Below are 23,889 nucleotides of genomic sequence, written 5' to 3' on the forward strand. Positions count from 1 at the left end.
CTGTCCAGCATTTGGGGCACACAGCATGTTTCCAGGGCAGATGAAAGAATCCTAGCCTGGACCCAGGAGCCCTCATGAACTCACAGACAGCATTTGGCTTCCCACATTGCTCACTGCGGGTACCTCCAGGATCGGGCTTTGCCTCATGGTCTGATGTGTGATATAATGATCCGTGCCTTCATTTGTCTTCCCCCGGCTCCTCAAGGGAAGGCTTGGTGCCGTATTCATCTTAGAATCCATCCAGAGCAGAGCACGAGACAAGAATTCATGTGCAAGTGACTTAATAAGGGATGCTCCCAGCAAAGTGGAGGGAACAGGCAGGGCCAGCTACGCAGGTGTGTTACCTGTGAAGTCACACAGGGCCTGCCAATCACAAGGGTCTCATGCTGGGTGTAAGGTTCTGCTGTCACCATCCTGAGATCTTGATTTTTAATAATATTTTAACAAGGAGCCCTGCAAATTATGTTGCTGGTCCTGGGAGTAGGATAGGGGAGTGAAGAAGCCCAGCAAGGATGTAATTTCAGGCTTAATGCCAGTCTTCAACTGGATCCCATGGGGACCTCAGGAGCATAACTTCACTCTTCTGAGTTTGTCCCACCTTGGGATGATGGAGCCGGGCTAAGGGCTGCCCAGGAAGAGGTAAATCCTGGATTCTTCCCTGTCTCTGTGCATAGGAAGAAGAAACTCCAGGAGCCCAAATGCAGCCTCAGAAGCAAGTCGCAGGTGCAGCCATTAGAAACAAAGCACGTAGGGACTTCCCTGGTGGCACAGTGGTTAAGAATGCGCCTGCCAATGCAGGGGACACGGGTTCGAGCCCTGGTCCGGGAAGATCCCACATGCCGTGGAGCAAGTAAGCGCACAAGCCACAGCTACTGAGCCTGCGCTTTAGAGCCCACGAGCCACAACTACGGAGCCCATGTGCCACAACTACTGAAGCCAGCGCGCCTAGAGCCCGTGCTCCGCAACAAGAGAAGCCACCGCAATGAGAAGCCCGCTCACCGCAACGAAGAGTAGACCCCACTCGACGCAACTAGAGAAAGTCCACGCGCAGCAACGAAGACCCAACACAGCCATAAATAAATAAATAAATAAAATTTTTTTAAAAAAAGAAACAAACAAAGCATGTAGAAGCTGCAGGATGGGTGCCCGGAAACCATAAGGGGATGCGAGGGGGTGTGGGCAGAGTGCCAGAGGTGTCCACCACCACCGTCAATAGTACTTGAGTTGAATTATCAGATGTAAAGTACACGATCTAAAGAGAGTGAATGACTTGCCCTGGGTGATCCAACTGAGAGGGATTTCAATGAAGTGACTTCCCTCCAAGGACAGATGCTGCGTCATCTTCCTCTCCCTGCCCGCCGCTATGCATAAATATGCCACCGTGAACTTGTTTCATTGACTCACCTCGCTGCGTCTGCCCACATTTGGTTAACAGCATCCCAGACGGAGCAACAAATCAATTCTTAACGCTCCCCAGCAAAACGCAAGCATCACAGAGCAGGTTTCCGCAGCAGCCTCCCTCCCGCCCCATCTCACAATACCGGTTCACGTGGTGGTAGGTCTCACCAGGGTGACGAGGGACCCTTATTTTTAAACTGAACCAACTGGGATCCTGTTTCAGGAGAAAGCCTTCCTTTAGGTCAAACCTAAATTTGGGGGTGCAGCTGCTTACAAAAGTTGCCCAAATATCCAGTTATGTTCATCTATTCACATTCGGGGTGTCAGCCTTGATTAAATGCCTGATGTAGGGACTTCCCTGGTGCTCCAGGGGTTAAGACTTCACCTTCCAATGCAGGGGGTGCGTGTTCGATCCCTGGTCGGGGAGCTAAGATCCCACATGCCTCACAGCCAAAAAAAAAGAAAAAAACCAAAACATAAAACAGAAGCAATATTGTAACAAATTCAATAAAGACTTTAAAAAAATTTGTTTTTTAAATTCCTGATGTAAGGGATTTTAAGCTTTCTGGAGAGATAGCACTACTCTTTGTCTTGAGAAGAGATGCTTTAATGAAAGGAACTAAAATGGGGGGCACGTGCACCCACTTATATCCAATTTGCTTTAGTAATTTGATATAGCTTTCCATCTGCTTCACCCATGTTCGCCCCGTGGCATGGAAGCTGTCAGCTTTCATTTTAGCATGGCCTATTTACCAAGCTCATTGACAGTCTCCAGTCTCTTCTTTCCCCTTCGGCCTGGCTGCTCAGGTTTCATTTTCCAGCCAGTTGGTGGGTTGGATTTTTAACCTTGGATCCCACTGGCTTGCTTGGGGATTATCGTCATCTTTACGGCTGTAACGGCTAACATTTACTGAATACTCACCACCTGCCAGGAATCGCTTTCAGCGTTTAACATAAATTAACTCATTTAATCTTCATAACAAGCCCTATGAAGTGGGTGCTACCATTATTCCTACTTGATAGATGATGCAAGAGTGGCACAGAGAGGTTAAGCAACCTACTCAAGGCCACACAGCTAGACTAATAGAGTTCTAAAATGGTCCCTGTGATCTCTGGCCCCCCGATATAGATGCCCTGTATAATCCTCTCCCCTTGAGCACAGAAAGGACCTGGGAATACGATATCACTTCCATGATTATGTTACATTACAAGGCAAAGGGATTTTGCAGATGTTAAGGTCCTTAATCAGTTGACTGTGTGTTAATCTAAAAGGAAGTGATGCTGGATGGGCCTGACCTTATCAGGCCCCATCCTCTTTGAGCATTCTAAAGAGGGCTTAGACTTTCTCTAAACTCAGAGAGACTCTCCTGCTGGCCTAGAAAAACAAAGCTGCTGTGATTTCTACAGCTAAAAGAAAATGAATTCTGCCAAAAACCACGAGCGCTTGGAAGGGGACCTGACCCTCACATGGACTGTAGCCCTGGCCAACACCTGGATTGCAGCCTGGTGAGACCCTGAGCACAGCATCCAGCTGAGCCTGCCCAGACTCCTGTACCACGGAAACTGGGATAATAAATGTGAGTTGCTATAAAATGCTAACTTTGTGGTAATCTGTTACACGGCAATAGAAAAATATAGCTAGTGAGAGGCAAGGCTGGGATACAAACCCGGACAGCCTGGGTCTAGAGTTCTCATCTTAACCCCTTTTCTATTGGCCATTCTAGACCTGGGATCTCGGATGGATGGAAAAGGAGTTACTGTATAGACTGACCAGAAGACCTAGCTCTTTTCGAAGCTTGGGGCACCCCATTCTCACCCCATCTACCCAGTGGCCACCATGTTTCAGGAGCTACGTTAGCCATAAAGCAGGCACAGAGGCAGCCAGCACGGACCTTAGCATCCAATGGGGAAGACAGCACTGAAGTGACAAAAATAAAATAAAATAATTACAACAGGTAAAGGGCTCAAAAGGAGAAGTAAAGGAGCTAGGGGAACACGTAACAGGTCCTAGGGCCGAGCAGGAGTTAACCAAGTCGAGGTGAGGAGAGGAGAAAGCTTCCTAGGCAGCGGGAACAGCATGTACAAAGGCCTGCTGGCACGGGAAACAAGTGCAACAGAGGAATTGAACCAGGTCCTGTAATGATGGGAAGGGAACGAGGGGCCCAAGATGAGGCTGAAGAGGGAGGGAGAAGCCAGCTCAGCTGAAAACGGTGCTACTCATTATATCTGGTGCTGACCCTCTTCCGTCAGAGGAACTCAACACCACATTACCCTTGATAACAGGCTCATTTCACTGAGCACCGGTGGCCCAAAGTCAAATTACTGCTTTCTGAGAAGGAAACCAGAAATGCTTCCAAATTCAGCAAGCTTTGAGAGGCCCACGCTGGGACCCTGGCAGCTGAAAACAGAAATCTTTTGCCCTTTGTCTTTTCTTGATTGTGAAAATCTGAACCCTAAAGAGACAGTCTAGGCTCGTGTGGTCAGTGGGCTCCGTGAGGTGAGGGGCCACCTGTCAGCGCTTGTCAACTGAAGATAAGGCCCCCTAAAGGAAACACAGGAGAAATAGGACATTTGGGATTAAGCAAGAGAACTGCTGTCTCCTGACCTCAGGCTTAATGTCGGGGCCCTGACACACACTGCTCCCGGGCCTCTGAGTCACTGTACGGGAGCAGCGTGTGTCCTGGGACTCGTTAAGAGCCTTGGCAGGTGGAGACAGAGCACTACGCCAGGAGGCAGTGAAAGGGCACGAGACGGCCAGGGTTAACTTCTCATTGCTGTCACCTGCCAGCTGTGTGACCTAAGGCAAGTTCTTAACCTCTCTGAGCCTTGTCATCATCATCTGCCAAACCGACTTTCTACATTACAGGGTTGTGATGGTTCAAATAATGTGTGCAAAGCACCAGAACAGTGCCTGGCACACAGAGTGAGTGTGCAAGAAATGTTAACAACAACTACTACTGCTGCTATGACCACCACCACCGCCGCCATATCATCACCACCATCACCCTCATCATCCTACCAAGCACAGAACTGGCCTTACGAATAAGGGAATAACCCTTCATCTTCCACAATCCCCAAAATGGACTTAAAGGCGCATTAAATACCCAAGAAGGAGAGATTCAGAAGCTCCCCCAAATACTGGGGGTGCCCCACTCTTGTTGCCCATGGCTGTGCAGAGAATTCCTCAAGTCCCAAGGCCAAGGAACACATTGTAATTTTGTCCACCTCACCGGTACTCTGAACCTGGGCTCACTAAATAAGCTGTTGATTGCTGTCTGGTGCCCTAATTGGTCTGACTCCAGGGAGAGGACGTGCTGATGTGCTGGTGAGAACATTCCAGGCCTTGTGGCAGTTACAGTTTGATTTAAGTTAATAAATAGGCATGTCATTTACTTGTTTAAATCCCATGGAAAAACAGCCCAGTCCCTGGGGAATCTCCACAGAAATTCCGCCTTTACATCCACAAACGTATTTCGACCATTCTTTGGGGCGCTGCCCAGACCAGAGACGGCAATAAAGGAAAACATAAAGCATTTGTATATGCTTCCCAAACGTACAGAACCCTTTCACGTGCATTATTTCACTTGCTCTGCCCCAATCCTATGAAGTATTATACTTCTTGTTTCTCAGGGGTTCGGTGAATGCTGCTTTTAAGGTTAACATGAATAGACAAAAGTTCTGGCCTTTTAAAAAGAAGTTGTTAGTGACATAATTGTAAGAGGGAGTGTTGGTTAGAATGAATGGTACAGAAGGTTTTACGAGGTTCTTAAAAAGCCTTTTCTTATTAAATAACTATAAAACCTCACCAAAATAGCTCAAGCTAACTTGGGAGAAGGCCAGTCATAATTAGTGGAAAACTTGAAATGCAGAATATTTTTTTAAATGTACTTTTAATATGTGAAATCCATATAGTAAAAGGAACCCACAGTGGTAAAGCGCCTGTGTCTTTCACAAACAAACAAGACTCCGTGAATTAGGCTGGGGTCCTAAAGGAAGGGAAGCAGTCCCACTGTGTGAGCTTGGAGGAGCCAGGTCTGCCTGCTGGGCCTCAATTCCTTCATCTGAAAAGAAAAAGCCACCAAGGGAAAAAGGACTGGATCACCTCCAGGTACCTCCCAGCTCTACACGACTCCTCTTTTCTAATTATGTTCACACAATTAATTTGCTTCACAAATTCCTACTTCACGGTGAACTTGGAGGAAATGTAACATATTCTAAATGAGCAGGGTTCAAATTAATGAGCTTTCGCTGTCTTCCAGGCAGATTTGGAGACGAAAACGAAAATAGAAAAAGAAATGAGATCTAGTTAGCGCTCTCTCTAACACAGAATAGTAGGTTCACGAGGTCGACTTCCTCTCCCAGAGCACGTGTTTTACAGAAGCCTTAGAGAGGGTCAGGTATTTCGCTTTTTTTAAGAAAAAAAAAAAGCATGAGTGAGCTGCCCATTTGTCTAACAGTGGGGAGTAAAAGGATGACTGCTGGGGTCTTTGCAGAGCACGAGACAGACACCCCCATGTGGAAGGACGTACGCTGTGGGAAATCCACCCAATTTTCCAGAACATTGGGACATTTCCAATTTCTCTCCCCAGGAAAAGATTATTCCAGTGTAGCTGCTTAGTGACAAGGTTAGGCTTTTAAAAGCAAGGTTTGATTCTTTACTGAGTGTTATAGAACTGTGCCCTCCCTAAATTCGTATGTTGAAGCCCTAACTCCCCCCACCCAGCGGGACTATAATGGAGACAGGGCTTTTAAGGAGATAATTAATTTTAAATGAGGTCATAAGGGTGGGACCCTAATCCAACAGGATTGGTGTCCTTAGAAGAAGAGGAAGAGACCCCAGAGATCTCTCTGAGAAGAGGCCCCATGAGGACATAGCACGTAGGCGGCTGTCTGCATGGCAGGAAGAGAGACCGCACCAGACATCAACCTTGCCTGCACCTTAACCTTGGACTTCCAGAACTGAGAAATAAATGTCTGTTGTTGAAGCCACCCAGTCTGTGGCATCTTTTTATGGCTGTCCGGAAACATACCAACAGAACCAGCTGAAACTGAGTGCCTGCTACTGCCAGGCACTGTGCTGCCGGTTCAGATGCATTCTCCCATTTAATTCTCCCACCAGTCATACAATGGTAGGTACTATTATCATTTCATTTTATGTGAAGTATTGGTTTATAAATTTGTTCATTCATCCCTTCCCTCCTTCACTCACTTATTTGACAATCATGTGGCCAGCACCAGTCATTCATTCATTCAATAAACGTGTCCCCAGTGCACTTGAAACTTTCTACAGAGCAAACCGCTTTGATTCCCAGAAGGCCTGTTAAGGGCACCAAATGCATGGTCCACGTGGCCCAAGTGTGACCCTGAGACCACACACACTGAGTCTTGAGTGATCAACGTGCCTCTTTACATCCCTGTCATCTCTGCTGCAACAGCCATTTCATACCTATTGTTTCGAACCCTCTCCCTTCTTTTTCCTCTCCTGCCAATTATGCGCTGACCGCTTTTCCAACCTCAAAACTGAGGTTTGCACATAATCGCTCTGACAATTCCCGTAGTATTGGGGCCCGAACTGAGGGCATCTTAATGAGACACATCGTTGCTCAGCACAGTGCATTTATTCACCAACCGTCCTGTAATTCAGCTCGGCAATTCACTTGCCACCCATCTTCCCCCGATAAAGCCTCCAGGCTTCCCTTCTCCAGCCTGAGACACTGAGCGGAGCCTTGTGTTTCTCCCGAGCCCCCATTCATCACGGTCATTTTGCTCATTTGCAATTTCCAGAATGGAGATCAATTGGGGCTAAAATGAAAGCATTGTTTCTTGAGAAATCTCTCATGGCAGGAAAGGGAGGCTTTGAGAGGCTGGTGCTACTCTCATATCCCAAAAGATGAACGTAATTGAAATCAAATAGCCCTTTCCTGATTTCATCATGCATTTGCAGACCGGAGAGCTGGTCGGCCAACACCCAACATTTTCTACCAAGTGCACGTGCATGCTTCATCCGCCACAGGTGGCCTGGACCACAACTGTACATCAGCAACAAAATACTGACAACCAAATGAGGCTCAGTCCTCTACGGTTTACAAACGCGCTCGTCGGCTCACCCTTCTCCTGAAAGAATCACCACTGTGCTTCCTGTTTTTAGAGGTGAAGGATCTGAGTCCTGGAGTCTTCATGACTTGCTACAGAATGCCCTTGTACGGTGGGAAGGCTGGGACTTGAATTTGGGATTTCTGGCTCTCAGCATTGTCTAAAGCAGAGGTCGCCTGTGGCCCAAATCCAGCCGTGTCCATTCATTTACATGTTGTCAACAGCTGTGTTCAGACTACAAGGGCAGAGCTGAGTCACTGCAACAGAGACCTAAAATTCTGACTGTCTGGAAAACGTTCGTGGACCTCTGGTCTAGAGCTTAAGGCACCAACTTAATTGAGCACTTTGGAATGTTCAAGCAGAATGGGATGGTTTGGGGTGCTTCTGGCTTGCAGTATGCGGGCAGTCACGGAAACTGAGCACTGAAATATGCGGTCGGCTGACTCTGGCTATGGTTGTGTAGCTGGTGCTGTGGCCGTTGAGACACAACCACACACCCTACTATGTGCCTGGCATTACTCTAAGCATTTTATGGCTTTATGATCACTTAGACCTCACAACAAACCTATGAGGTATGTACGAGGATCATCCCTATACTGACAGATAGGAAACTGAAGCACAGGGAGGTCAAGTAACTTGCCTAAGGTCACCCAGCTACTGACTGGCAGGACTGTCTGCTCTTAACCAGCACGATGCGCTCCCCTCTCTGGGCTAAATGTTCAAGTTTAGGCTCATCTCAGTCGTGTATTAAGAGCTTGCCTTCGGAGTTTCCTTCTCTTGGCATCTACAACACGGGAGATGATACCTACCCTGCCGACCCTCAAAGAATCGTGAGTTTCAGTGAAGCTAGCCCCTGTGAAGGTACTTAGAGAACACTGGAAGTATTATATAATTGTGAAGGAAAATCGTGACAAATACAACACAAACTCCCAATATGTATTCAGTTTTTTTTTTTAATATATTGACTGAACACAGTGGTAGTAACTCCCACCTATGGGAACCCATCAACGCAAATGTGCTCTGATGTGAATTCAGGTGGTATGTAGGGTCATAAAAGAGATGCTTACAAGTGAAAGGATCTGGGCTCTACCTTCTTGGCCTGTCCCTGAAGGGCCATGAGCTATGATGAGCCAATGCCTCAGCCAATCAGGGCTGCTGGTTCACAACTTAGATTTATTGGGCATTTTCATGGTACCTCGCTTTACGCTCAAAACAATCTCTGAAGAGGGCAGCATCACAGCACCTTCATCATCGTTACTGCCACTTTCCACACTCACACTGCTGCTGCTAGATTCTGCTTTCCTGACATCAGCGTCTCCCAGGCTTCCCTCGGACCCTGGACGTAGGTGGGAGCTTTTGTGTTAGTTTCCTATTGCTGCGGTAACAATCACCACAAAACCCGTGGCTTAAGACAACACCAGTGTATTCTCTTACAGTTCTGGAGGTCACAGGTCCTAGAGTTAAGGTGTTGACAGTTTTCCGCAGAGGCTCTAAGGGAGAATCCATCTTCGTGCCTTTCCCAGCTTCTGGAGGCCACTTGCATTCCTTGGCTGGGAGCCCCATCCTCACAGCACCCTGACCTCTGCCTCTATCGGCATCCCATCTCCATCTGCCACTCTGTCTCTGGATCCTCTTACCACCCTTGTGATTACCCTGGACTCACCCAGCTAATCTAAGATAATCTTCCCATCTGAAAATCCTTCACTTAACCACACCAGCAAAGTCCCTTCTGCCCTGTAAGGTAACACAGCCACAGGTTCCAGGGATTGGAATGTGGACATCTTCTGTGGGGCCATGCTGCCTACCACAGTTTAGGAGGCAAGTGACTACAGGCCTTGGGTTTTAAAGGACCCTGGGTCAAGGGCAAGGGCAAGGACAGTACCAGAGAGGAAGAACAGATGTTGCTCTGGTTCCCGTAAGGGGGTGTAGCAGCTCCGGCTGCACACTTCACCTCTGAGTCAGGCTTGGCTTTTACTCCCCAAATGGATCCTTTCCCTAGGCCTTGAGTAAGGTGCCCCCAAACTGGTGGCTGTGGTCTGCGGGATTCCCCAGGATCCTACTGCATAGAGCTTGAGATCAGAAGCACCACCACCTCCCAAGGTTTGCAGTGGGTTTGGACATTGCTATTTCGCAAGTTCAACTGGAACAACGGCGCAACCGCAACCGATAGACAAGCTGAGTTTCTTAGGCTCAAGAAAGACTGTACCTTGTGCATTAATCAGATAACAAATGGTAGCAATTGCCAGGGGCTGTTTTTGGCCAGGCTTTATCTCAACAAGATACTTATCATTCCTTCCCCTCAGATTGAGTTACACCCTAAAATCCTGGGGAAGGAGACTCAATTATCAATTGCAATTGACCCTCCTTCTCCTGGCTCCTGGTTTTTATTTCAATGCGATCTAGGCCTGAATCCCAATAATTTTTTTTCTTTTTAGCAAAAAAGAAAATCACTGTGTTATATGCTGGTGTCCGATAAGACAGCAATGAACAAACCAACCCACAGAAGAAGCTCATTTTGCCACTTGCTCAAGAAAAATGACACTTTACTCTGAGTGAATAACAAAAACAGTAATAATAATACATTAAAAAAAAAAAGAATTTCAGTTCCTCTAGATGCTCATTAAGAAAGGGGTTGGTGGGCTTCCCTGGTGGCACAGTGGTTGAGAGTCCACCTGCCGATGCAGGGGACACGGGTTCGTGCCCTGGTCCGGGAAGATCCCACATGCCGCGGAGCGGCTGGGCCCGTGAGCCATGCCGCTGAGCCTGCGCGTCCGGAGCCTGTGCTCCGCAACGGGAGAGGCCACAACAGTGAGAGGCCCGCGTACCGCAAAAAAAAAAAAAAAAATGAAAGGGGTTGGTAAATTATTTCTTTTGTGCTGATCACTCAGGATCTCAGTTCTGAAAAGAGCCACGAATCAGCCCAAGAAGGTTAAAGGCGTCGTGGAAGAGAAGGCCATTGATTAAGGCGAGGTCTGGAGATTACGTGTGGATTTCTATTTCTCATTCAACCCCTTTCCCTCATGACCGTGAATAACTGGGTATCAGCCACCTCTGAACTCCCGTAGTATCTGCTAATTCCTTTCAAAAGTCACATTTCTTTTCAGGCACCAGCTTGTCTATCCTGTAAAATGAAAGAAAACCCACTGAGAGCCAAGGCCCAGAGGCTAAACTGAGATTAACCATCCTATGAATGAGAGAGACCCAATGTAGCATGTGGGAGAAAGCGGGGGTACCATTTGTGAGCCAGTCTATGTGGTGACAAAACACGTTTGAGGGACAGGTCCCAAGACAGCCTCCTCATTTCTAAATGTCATGTTAGCATGCAATTTCCCTACCAAATGAGATGAAATTTTCAAGAGGCTCCACCAGTCCTAGAATGAAGGTTCTTTGGGAATGATGATTACAGAATTACAAAGCTGCTGTGCTCAGGGGATGGCTGGGCTCACTGGTGAGCTGAGGGGCTGGCTTCCTCCGATTCAAATTTGTTCCTCTGAAAGATTACAAGTGTCCCTTGTTAATGGACTTCCAGGCTGCTCTTGAAAAGTCAAACCCAGAATGTTCCATCTGCAAAAACTAAGGGCTTAGTGTGAGTCTATCTACTTCTTTACTCTTAGTGATCAAGGGGTCTGGGGATGAGTTAACCCCTGCCTATAATTCCCTCTGCCAACTACTGCCATGGTCTGTGCCAGGCTGTGGAACCAACTGACACAACAGAAGCCCAGCGGATCTACCAATCAGTGTGGCCAACCCTTCCCCAAATGGGCAGCCCCTACCCTGGCCTTACCAAGCTGCCTGTTTGCTTTCACTGGCTCTGTGCTTCCTGCTAATTAGGAAAGAGACCTGGAATCATGCTGATTCCTGTTTGAACACTGATTCTTGGTCAGGGTTCTGGCAAGAGGATGGCAAGAGGCCGCCAAACAGTGTCTCCATTGGGCTCGTAACACAGACCCGGGGGGATGAACGCAAACAGGCCACTCCTGACAAGAATGAATGGAGGAGACAATTACAGATGGTCACTGTGCCTAGGCAGAGAAGAACTCAAAGAAGCAATCTTCCAACTCTTAAACCCTCAGAAGCACTTCCTGTAACTTGCTTATTTCAGGTACCAACTCTGGCCTGAGCAATCTTGTTCCTGGTTTAAAGATGCTCTGTCTGACTCATGAGGGGTGAGTGAGTTTCTGGGAGAAACTGAGAAGCCAGGAGAGAAGTGGCCTGCACAGGGTGCCCCATCATCCTTGCTCCCCTTCACCGCATCCTGCCCGCTGGGATAGAAGGGGCCCCAGGACCAAGCAGCATCCTTCACCCAGGTGTGCCTGGAGCACCGTGGTCACCACCTACCAAAGGCAGGCAGGAGCCAGCCTATTTACAAGTTCTCACGGGGAGGAGGGGGTTCCATCACTACTTTAAGGACCAATGAATTGAGAATCAAATGCGTTTGGGTCACCCATGTAGTCAACGCATCTCTACGCCAGCTGAGCTGGCAGAGGTGGCCTGGTCCCAAGAACAACAGGCTGAATTGTGGCTCTGCAACTCCCTGACTGGATCGGATGACCCTGCACGTGTTACTTTAAAAGCCAGTAGGCCTCTCTGTGCCTCAGTTTCCCCACCTGTAAAATGGGGGCTGCTGCATTTGAAAAGCAACGACAGGTTGTTTGAATGTGAGGAACTATAAACGTCACTGGGCAAGAGACGCTTCTCTTAAAAGTCAGTTACTAGAACCCAAACTGTGATTACAATTTTTTTTTTTGAAAAGAACAGTGGAAAGTTTTAAATATGCAAATGTAAAGGTAAAAAAAGAACATTTACTAACGTACTTGACTCTGTGTCTCCAGCTACTGTTCTAAGCACTTGACACAAATCAACTCATTAAATCTTCCTAACAAGCCAAAGAGGTAGGGACTGCTGTTCTCCCCATTTTACAGATCAAGAAACTGAGGTACCCAGAGATTAGGTAAATGACCCACGGTTACTCTGCCAGGGAGTATGGATTTGAACCCAGGAAGCCTGCTTCCAAGAACCCCAGTTTTAACTGCTATACTATGTGGCCTCTTCAGCTAAAATTAAATAAATTATTTTCCACTCTGAGATACTTGACCAAGATCAAGCAGAAAGAGGCAGAAATTTAAACTTAGGACTTCGGGCTCTGAATTCCCTTCTCTTCCCGTTAAACTTCATTGCTTGAGATCTGCTGCGCCTGGCATGTAGAGGCAGTGGGGGGATGGGATTGGGGTGGGGGGTGGGATTGGGAGAGGGTGACACCTAAAGATGTCATTTGGAGGTAAAGGCTGGAGTGGGGTGGGGGAGCATGGAGGGTCCACCTTGGGTGCCTCCTTCCTGTTTCCTGACAAAGTGTGGTCAGGAACAGCCCAAACCGCGCGGAGAACAAACTCAGACTGCGGCCACCAAGGCAGCCCAGCTCAGCTCCTCACTCAGCTCCCCTTCACCCCAGGAACTCAGCACGCAGAAAGGATGAGGCCTTTTAAAGGCATCACAGTGGCCTTCGCTTCCAGGGTCCCCGTTCAAAGTCACGTTTTCTTCCTCCAAGTTGAGCCAGTTATGAACATTCAGGGCGTCCAGAGGACCCGAGAGGCTGCCCATCCACCTAGCCCACCGTGGGACTGAAGCTCCCTGCCCCCGACAAGCACCCCATGCAGCACAAACATAGCATCTGTTTTCTAAGTTTCCAGAAAGCAACAGCGTGCCAGGCTCCACGAAAGGTAGGGACCTCTGTCTCTGAAATCCACGCAGACTCTGTACCACCTGTCCTTGGTCATCTAATACATGGACAGCTGCTTCTTCTAGAAGCCCCCAGGGAGCGGACTGTTCTCTCAGGAGCCCTCTCCAGTGAACACTGCTGCAGACCACCTGGGACCCTGTTAAAATGCAGGTTTCCATTCAGCAGGCTGGGGTGGGAGCCAAGGCGTTTCTAACAAGCTCCTACGTGATGCCAAGGCTGGTGGTCCCCGGACCTGTCTCTGAGTAGGAAAAAGCCAGAGCAAGTGGTTCTCAAACTGGGTTGCACACTGGAATCAACTGGGAGCTTTTAAAAAAGTACCGACACCCCAGAAATTCTGATTTAGTGGGTTGAATGTGTGGATGCTTTAAATTTCCTTTTTTGATTCTGAAGTGCAGCCAAAACAGAGACCCTCTGCTCTAGAAGGTGGAGTTCCCTTTTAACAGGTAGAAGATGAGCCAGTTCACGGAGCCCTGCCTTCCAAGTGATCTGAGCTTCAACTTGCTCATGTGTCCCCAGCATCATTTCCTCCTTTCTGGCTTTTGTCCCTGAATAACAATAACAGCAAACAGCGAACACCTATGTCGGCCTCATTCTGTGGATTCAAATTTAATCCTCACAAGAACCCTACGAGGTGGATGCTAGTAATGTATTATCCCCATTTTACAGGTGAAAAACCTGAGGCACAGAGAAGGTAAGAAGCTTCCCCAAGTCACAGCTGGCAGGCGGTGGCTCTGGGGTTCCAGCTGGTTCTAAGGCCCGTGCTCTTAACCACGGCTAGGGAGGGCCTCAGACATGCCCCTTTCTCTCAGAACTTTTCCCCAAATACCGGGACAGGATGTGAGGGCTGGATCCAAGCAAGCAGTGAGCTGGCCGAGCTCTCCACAGCCAAGCCCTGCACTGGCGAGATGCCGTTACAGCTGTGGACGTATCTGTGGACATCCCGTAGGGCACAGGCTGGAGATGGAACAGACAGGCGGAGCGGTTTCTCCAAGAGTTCAAATGACTGCCAGAACTGTATGCTGGCCATTCTGTGGCTTTCAACCCCTGACAGAAGACAAAGGGGAGGAAACATTGCAACAGGCCATTTTAGGCAGCAGCGGAATCTGCCTGGGCGTCCCACCCCTGTGGCATGTTCCAGCTTCCTTCCAGAGCAGCTCTGCACCCGCCAAGGCTGGAGCAGGGCCAACCTGGCAGTGTCCTCCGGCATGGTCATGTAGATACTGAACAGCAGACTATCAGCTGGAGACGTTGGAGCTGCAGACTTTTCTAGAAGTCAGGAGCTACTGTCAAACCGGTTTTCACGCATCCCTGGGGTGCCGGTCATCACCAGAGGGGCATGGATGGGGTGCCCGCCCAGGAGGGACGGTGCTCCAGTTCCCTGAGAGTCAGGACGTCCTCTCCCCTTAGCTGGTGTTTATGCGGGGGAGGGCAGGACCAGATGGTCCTCTGTGTGTCACCTCTCCTGTGTCTTTGCTCAATCGGGGTGACAAAGGCTACAGAAACACAGGAGCACAGACGGTGCACACACTCCCACGTGCGCACGCCTCGTCTAACTTCCTGGTCCATCTACGCTCCTCTAGCATCGAGTACCAAACTCAAATAGCACTTTGTTTTGTGATGGTCAGTTTCCTGGCCTGAGTTGCCCGCTAGAGTATGAACTAATAGAGGGCGAGGACTTCCTTGTCTTAAGCGCCCCAGCATCTAGCCCAGCGCTATACACACAGCAGGTGTCACTGGTTGCACTGCGCCACCCCTCCCCCGCCCAATCCATGTGTTGAAATCCTAGCCCTGGTACCTCAGCAGGTGACCTTATTTGGAAAGAGGGTCACTATAGACTAAAGATGAACTCCTATTAGAGCAGGCGGGCCCTGATCCACTGCGTTTGGAGTCCTTATAAAACAGAGAGATTTGGACACAGACGCACACAGGGAGAACGTCATATGAAAACAAAGGCAGAGACTGGGGCGATGCTTCTACGAGCAAAGAAAGCCAAAGGACAGCAGCAACCTGCCAGGAGCTAGATAAGGGGCATGTCAGATTCTTCCTCGGGCTCTCAAAGGAACCAGCCCTGCCGACACCTTGATCTCGGACCCGCGGCTCCCAGAAATGGGAAACGATACATTCTCGTGGTTTAAGCCGCCCAGTTTGTGGTCCTCTGTTAACGGCAGCCGTAGGAAATGAATACGGTAGGTATATAATAAGGGAGGGAAGGAAAGACGGCATCCAGCAATTTCAGTCCCATTTCATTCAATGCATTTTTACTGGGTTCCTAATTGTGCCACCTGCTCTGGAAGAAGGAGGGAAGGAGGGAGGAGGGAAGGGAAGAAGGAAACAGGGCTGAATGTGGGCTATGTACTGAGGAAGGGCGAGGTCTGGATTAAGCAGTCCCCTCCCCGACCCTCCCCCCCATTCCTTCTGAGTCTATGACTCACTTTCTCCAGCTCTTTCAAGCATCCAATTCCCTGTACCTGTTCTCTCCACGCTCCCCACACTGTCACACGCCAGTCTCAAGACAGAATCTTATAAAACCGAAGCTGAGACGTTAGGACAGCACTGTGACGCTGAGCAGGTTCCTGGGCCGTCGCTACCGCGAGCTGGCCAAAATCTGGATTCCCACGGTGGGCGTGTGGGGCGCCACGGGCGCCGTGGGACTGGTGGGGGCCACCGGCTGGCAGCTGATTCTGGACTGGGTGCCCTACAACAACGGCAAGTTTAAGAAGGACAATTAATGAAACCGACGCCCCTCAGCCGCCTCTGGAATCTGGTGGTGCTGCCTACTTCCATCTGCATGTGAAACAGCCCATGCTCTTGGGATGGACCTGGAGGAAACACACGGTTAGACTTTCTACGTTTGTGAAAACAGCTTTGGTGTGTGAACGCACACAGCATTAAACCTCTCTCTGAAAAACTAACAAACGAAACCTAAGTTGAGGTGAAATGACCAGTGTCTTTCTAAGGGTCAGCCCTTCCACGGTCCTTGCACTTGGACTTTTGGAAGGACGTTTTTTAGGAGAAACGTCAGGCCTCAGCCTGGAGTGGAGATGTCCTCTTCAGACCAAGGACCTCCTGGGCCCCAGCAAGCCTCCCGCCTTGACGGTTGGCTGCCTCGGCGTCTCTGGGGGCACGAAGCCCTGGTCGCCTCCTCAGCATGACCTCCACACACCGGGCTTGCTCAAGGCCCAGGGACAGGCGATTCGCTCAGTGCCAAGCACCTACTGAGCTCCTTTTCTGTGGCTGGACGCAGTGGCCACAGGATACCAAGATGAATGACGCAGACCTTGCCCTCACGAGGCTCAAAGCCTACTTAGATCATCTCAAACACATAAAATAAGTGTCACGAACGAGGGGAACATGGGCATGGGGGTGAGGATAGACTTGCACTGTCCAGTATGACTGTCACCAGCCACGTGTGGCCATTGAGCATGGGACATATGGCCAGCCCAAAGTGAGATGTGCTGTGTCAAATACACAGGACTTCAAAGACTCAGTACAAAGAGTGTAAAATATCTTAATATTTTTATCGATTACATGTAGCAATGATCATACTTTGGTTATACTGGGTTAAGTAAAGTATATTATTAAAATGAATTTCACCTGGTTTTTGTTCTACTTTTTAAAATGTAGCTGCTGGAAAATTTCGAAGAACATATACAAGTCACATTACATTGTGAGTAGGCAGCACCATTCTAGAAGGACATTTAACCTGAGTTTGAAGGGGGGCGGGGGGGAATCAGGGGGAGCTTCCTGGAGGAGTTTTCATCTGAGCTAATATGAATTTAAAAAAACAGCATCGACTGAGCAGCTTGCCACATGCCCGGAACTTGCTATATATATATTCTAATTTAATCCTTAATAACTGAACAGTTAGTACTTTATTCCTACTTTATAAACAAGGTCTGAAGGGTTTGAAAAGGTTCAGCTGTTGGCCCCCGAGTTCACAGTAATTCGTGGTGGAGGCAGGGTGGAAACCCTGCTCCCCACCAGACCTGCAGGTCAAGAGGGAGGCCGGATGGGGGGAAGCTGATGCCCACCCCACCCCATCCCCAGACACCGTCTTTCCTACAGAGAATTTGAGAGCAAGCCAGGGCTTTGTCTCAGCTCTATGCATTCCAACAAGGTTAAAATCCAGTTGGCCGAGAAGCTCCCTGAGTTGTATAATTTACAGAAAAATCAAATTATGTAGAGACCTCTTATAATTGAGGGTAATTTAGGAAATAACTTTCCAAAGATGGCAGACTTTACAGCTGTGTTACCATTTGGAAATTGCTGAGGTTGTTTTGTCACTCGAATGCCCTCCTCTCATTGAAATATGCCAGCTTATATCCACACAGCCTGACACAGAAAAACCCCATTAGAGCACCGAGCTAACCAGATTTGAATATACTGGGTCAAATTAGGCTTCCAGAAACAGAACAACTGCCTATAAAAACAGCCTGAATGAAACGTGGACCAATCGACGAAATCAATGGCCTCGCATTAACACGGCCCAGAGATGGTCTTATTTAACAGCTCTTAATGAGGCCACTTAGCTACGTGCTGTGGGTACGACAGACACAACCACAGGAGACCTTTAAAACTTAACAGCTGAATCTGCCCATTTTCCAGGATGTGGGTTGAGTGTACACACACACACACACACACACACACACACACAGGCACTCATAGCCTTAAAAATCAGCACAGCAAGCTTCCCTATAACTGAGTCTACCAGACACGTAACATAAATCAAAATTTTTAGGTAGTGCTCGTGATGAATAGCTAGCTAGTAGCTTCCAGGCAAGAGGAAATCATCTATTTTATTATTATTCAACAAAATAATCTTCTTATTATTATTCCAAGTGCACACCTGCCAAACGTCTGAGCCTGCAGGACAGGGACCAAGCATGGTCCCAGACCCCCTCAGGGAAGTCCCAGGTGACCTAACTCAACCCAGATCACTGACGGCTACTGACTATCACCACCTCTGCCCTGGGCACCATCCTAGGTGCTTTTCATACACGATTTTAAATCTCACAAACCTGCAAGACTGGCATCATGCTCCTATTTTACAGATAAGGAAACCGAGGCTTCCAGAGGTTAAGTAATTGCCCCACGTCATACACCTGGGCTGGGATCCCGCCCTTCCTTCCAGCATCCAATCACCTTTTTCAACCCGAACTGCATCCGACTCTAGATTCGCCATCTGTCCAGGCTTGACTGGAAATCCGACCAGGGCGCCTTCCCTGGTTCAAGAATAATGAAGCCACTGGCCACAGTGGAAAAGGCGGCCCATTGTCCCCGGGTTTTGCAATGGACTCTGCTCATCTATTGTAATTTGCAATTAATAATGAAGCATCCTCCAAGTGCTGTATGTAAGATCAAGCTGATGTAATATTTCATCTTTGCCAGCCAGCTGCCGTTCTGCTAGGCTGACAGTAAGTAATATCTTTGCATAAGGAGCCGGTCCACAACTAAATCAATTAATCCCTCTTTGGCTGGTAGACAGCTGTTGGGTCAATGCAAGATAATTAGAGGGACTCGTCATTTACCAGGTGGTTGGTAATGAAGGGATTAATTGACCAGAGTTGGGGGCTGTACAATGTCTGCTCTCTCTTGCCTTCCCCAGTGGACACAGCCATTCAGCATTGTTCTTCCTGAACGATTCTCAAGGCAGAGAGCCCTTTCTCCCTTTCATGCTTATTTGTGGGACTGAAGCTGATCCTTCAGAAGCGCCCACCTGATGTCTGGCTTGGAACAAGTCTAGGTTCTCCTTCTTATGGGATCAAGAGCTAAGTGGCTCAAGTTTCGTTTACACAGGGCTCCATCCAACATTCTGCCCTAGGGCTCCGCTTTTTGGGTTTGTTCACATCACGAGTCTCCAACACTCAGGGCGTTGACACAACAACCTTCTGTCCTGAGCAGCACAGGAAGGAACGTGGTCTCCGTGTCCTCGTGGATGAGGCCGAGTACAAATAATTCACACGGGCCTTCATATACAAAGACATTAGAAAAGATAGAGAGCAACCTCGATGCACATGCTTTGAGTTGCTTTTCATGTTATGGGTTATGCAAGAATCAAAGATTTAAAAACTGGAGGGGCCCTTACAGAATCTCCAGCCCAGTGCTTCTGAGCTCTGGGTGCCCATCAGAATCACCCAGGGAATCTGAAAAATACTGACACCCCAGCCCTATCCCAGACCAACAAATAAAATCAGAATTTCTGGGGGTCTGGGCATTGGTCATTTTTTCAAAGCTCCTAAGTGCGGCACGTGTTGAGAAGCACGGGTCCAGTCCAGCCCCTGCATGTTACAGGTGAGGAGGTTGCGGCCAGGAGGGCCAGACCTCCTTAGAGAGGACCCCGGAGTTAACAAGTGGCCAAGTGAGAAGCAGCAGCTGGTTTGTAAGGTGCACACCATCTCCAGGGGGCTCCTTGGGACCACCAACCTGCCGGTGGCTGAAGACTAAACCCTCCAGAAGGGCAAATGAGCCTTATCCAGCTGGTACCAACCTGCCTCTCCTGCCTTCTCTCCAATCAGCTTCCAACATGCTCTTTCACGCCAGCTATAAACCCCTCGCCATTCTCTGAATGCGCCATGGACCGTCCCACCTGTGCACCTCACTCCTGCTGTTCCTTTGCTCCGGGAGGCTGTTCCCTCTTCTCTGTCCGGTGAAGTCTGATGTGTCCTCAGAGGCCCGGCTCAAATGCCATCTCCTCTAGAAAGCCTCGCACTGTGCCCTGTGCCTCAAAGGGTTAACTGCTCACTCCTGATTCTCCCATAACCTTTCAGAATGCTTCCATCACACAGCACTTGTCATGTTCTCTTACCTACACGCCTCTCTTCCCCACGTCTTTTTCCTCTGTTTATCCTATGAGCATCTGTAGACAAAACGAATCTTGGCAAGCCTTGCTCAGAAAACTATTTAGGTTGGAGCTAGAAGAGTTTCCCACCCTCCCTTGGACAATTCAAGCTTTTTTCAATCTAAAACTTTAATCAAAGACCCCAACTTCCAAATGTCACCAAGCTGTGCTATCCTACAGCAGAGTTCTTGGGGGTGACTCCTGCTTAGTCTGGTTCCAGCCAGGAGACAAAGGCCCCTCCAAAAATACCATGTTCAGTGAGAAAAAAAAAATCTGCAATTGTTTATTGGACATCTACTGTGCATTCCATACCACTCCACGAGACTTGGCCCCTGCCTTTGGGAATTTTACAACTATCCGGAACACGTCCCAGATCTCAGCTTGAGTCACCATGAAAAAGAACCTCAAGGGAGCATTTTTCCCCCTGGGAAAGATAACGGGATAGGCTCTTTCCCTCCCACTATCTCGCCAGGTCAGATAGAGCCGGCACTACCGTTTTAGGGACTGTGGGACCCTGGCAAATTGCTCAGTCCTTCCGGGCTTCAGTTAACTTACCTGAAAAATGGGGCTATCAGATTTTAGGATTGTTGTGAAGATTCCATTAGATACGTGTGGAAAACACCTAGAAGAGTCACTGATGTGTATTATACATTCAATGAACAGTAACTCTCTTCCTTTCTTTCTCCCTTCCTTCTTTCCTTCCTACCTCCCTTCTCTCCCTCTCTCCATCCTTCCTCCTCGAGCCTACCTTATGGAGAACTAAATTTACTTTTAACACATTGAAGATTGCACCAATAAAGATCCAATTTTATTATTATAATAAAATGTTGACTGGTCAAAATATTATATTGACTGGTCCTCAGAGGCCCCTAGGAAGGCCCGCACGCCACTGGTGCATGAGTGAAGACCTCCTAGACTCAGCACTTAGGAGTTCCTGGTCAGCCCCTGGGCTGAGTATCTGTATTCTCAGAACGTGGTAATCACAGAGCAAGTATAAACGCTAAAGAAAGAACCAGGCGGGGCAGGGCTGAACCACATGAGTGATGCTGGGAAGACTTCAGGGAACCCACGAGAGGACCGGGAGGTGGGCGAGGCAGGACAAGCTGTCTCACCCTCGCTGGCATTTTAGGCGCAATTATGCCCTGTTAACGGCTGACGGCATAGCTCTGCCCTGCATCTGAGCTGAGCCGGGCGGCCCACAGATGTGCTCGGCCCACAAATATGCAGCTGGCAGCTCCTGAACTTTCGGTGACTTGACGCCAGCTGATCTGATCAGCAATTACGTTTTATTTTGGGGCCAGGAAGACAGCAGAGAACCAGGAAAATTATAAGACATCACAGTGCAGTTTTTCTAAGAATATCAACTACAAACTTTTTTTTCACCAATTGTTGTTTTAATGGTTAGGGGTTTGTGAGGCACTAAAATAAGAAAACCTTGGACACTAAAGTCGGATTAGAGCCAATTTTCCTAAGGGAGCTTTTAAGACTTTGTCCAGTGAAAATCTGGATAAGATTTTTTTTTCCTCTCTCTCTTTTTTTTTTTTTGTATGGGGTAATTCCTGCCAAGAGAACTTTGCTGGTGACAGTGAATACAGCAGGGAGATAAATGCATCTGGAGTCCATCCTGGATTTGAATCTTTCCTCTGCTTCTTACAAGCTATGTGACAAGCTCCTCAGCCTGTTCTCCCATACCTAAAGTGGGGGTGCACTAGCTAGCGCGGGGCTTAATACCAGCACCCCACGAGATGTTTGTAGGCATCTAGATAGCATCTGGCCTACAGTACCAGTACCTGCTAACTAAGATGGTGCTTCCCGCAGTTATGTTGGTTTTCTTATCATCTAAAATAAACAGTTCCTATTTTCACCATTATATATCGAACGCAAATCACCAACCAACATAAAATGGGGAAACGGCATCTCCGGGAGCAGTTCAGTTTCTAGCAATTACAGGGCTTGTCATCTGCCTCTGTGATAACATCAATCCAGGCTTAGCGGCTTCCACAGCTTGGCTGGTAGGAGAACACGAGAAACCACAACCAAGCCCCAACGGATGCAATGTTTGCTAATGTCTCCGGGACACAAAACCCTACTCAACTCAACAGAAGCTCCTGCGCCCTTCTCTCCTCTGAGCTCCCCGGCCCACGGCAGCCCCAAAGGTCACCAAGACGGTTTCTCTGAGAAGCACCACCGACGGAACGTGCTTGGGAGGAGAACATAATTGCAGCTTGTAAAGGAAACCAGCCTAAGAAAAAACATCCCGGGACAACATCCCGAGGAAACAGGGAGATCCTCCTGCAGGGACATTTTCCTGGCTACCAGCAAAAGGGGCCAGACAGCTTGCCCACGAGTGCCTGATGGAGGCTGATGACTCACCCACCTAGGCTCTCACAACTGGCTCCCAGAGCTGCCTCTCCAGCCCCATCTTCCCTCCCGGGTCCTAGGCTTCTAAGTGAGCATCTGCACCCCACATCACCGGATGGAAGGGATGAGCTCTACCCAGGAAGGTTCTCTCTCCTCTGATGGGTTTACAAATGGACCAAGCAGGGTCCCCCTCACCAGATAACCCACTCAAGCCAGCTCTGGGATAACGAGGAGAACCAGACACGGAAGGCTAACCACACACAGCCCCTTGCTCACCCTTCTGTGGCCAGTGCCTGGCACTGTGCTACACAGAGTGGGCGCTCGTAAGAGTGTGAAGAAATGAATGAGTGAATGCATGAATGAATCTGGGAATGAGCAAACTCCATAAAAGGCACCGAGCGAGGCACACCTTCTCAGGGAAGGCTGCAAGGCAGGAATTGTCAGCACCGTGTTACAAAGGAGAAAGGCCGTCTCTGAGGGGTTACATGTCTTGTGCTCATTCACACAGCTGATGAATGAGGAGACCAGGCTTCGAACCCAGGTCTGACTCTTAAAATCAAGGTTTCCACGAGTGAAGCCATTCTCATGACCGTGGTGATGACGGATCATGTTTACATAACCCCTGACACATCAGCATTATTTCATCCTCCCAGCGTTCCAGAGAGATGGGAAAGCTGACTCCTATAGTGGACTCATCATGTATGCAAGGTTGCACAACCAACTGGAGGTGAAGGAGGAATTTAAACCTGGACTTTCATTCTTTCAGTCACAGATATTTGGGGCCACCCACTACAGGGACACAGTAGTGACAGGCGCAGACACAGTCCATGAACTTCCTGTCCACAGGGGCATCTACTTCAGAAATAGCTCCTCCCGTGACACCCACATGCTGCCCATAAAATTTCCTCAGGAAAGAAGGAGCACTTCAGTGGTTTGGTTTTGATGTAGAAAATGATCTGAGAACAGAGGATGTCAACTAAAAGAGAAGGATGCTTTGCATGTCAATAGCATGTGTTGTTTTCAACATGGCTTACCAGAAATCCTCTTCCCTAAGACCAGTGTGTGAACAGGCTGGGAGACTAGCCTGTCATAATCAGATACTGGGGCACAAAACAAAACCCAAATACAAAATAACCAACAGGAAACTATACTCGATATCTTGTAATAATCTATAATGGAAGAGAATGTTAAAAAAAGAATATATATATATATATATATATATATATATGTATAACTGAATCACTATACGGTATTCCTCAAACTAACACAACATTGTAAATCAACTATACTTCAATAAAAATTAAAAAAAAAACAAAACCAAAACAAAATACAAATTCCCTGCTGCGTCACTAGAGAACCCAGTAAAGGAGGCCTCAGGCAATCTGAGTTTGCAATTACCTGGCAAATCTGGCCCCATCACACTGAGCTCCAAAGTGGTGGGCGGATAGGGGAGTGAACTAAC

At 48.4% G+C, this 23,889-nt stretch overlaps 2 protein-coding genes across 4 annotated transcripts in view; one reads left to right on the forward strand and one right to left on the reverse strand.

The window, feature by feature from the left end:
* Positions 1–23,889, reverse strand: part of CHST11 (carbohydrate sulfotransferase 11) — a 286,336-nt gene that overhangs the window by 128,096 nt on the left and 134,351 nt on the right. The gene's annotated exons all lie outside the window — the stretch shown is intronic.
* On the forward strand, positions 15,406–16,651 carry LOC307193888 (cytochrome b-c1 complex subunit 10-like; the record flags this gene model as incomplete). The annotated part of the gene is made up of 2 exons (XM_079936522.1): positions 15,406–15,414; positions 15,775–16,651. 2 exons carry the CDS (start codon positions 15,406–15,408, stop codon positions 15,955–15,957), a joined length of 192 nt encoding a protein of 63 aa, XP_079792648.1. The 3' UTR covers positions 15,958–16,651.

This window comes from Stenella coeruleoalba (assembly GCF_951394435.1).
Source record: "Stenella coeruleoalba genome assembly, chromosome: 11".
In the NCBI taxonomy this organism is placed as follows: Eukaryota; Metazoa; Chordata; class Mammalia; order Artiodactyla; family Delphinidae; genus Stenella; species Stenella coeruleoalba.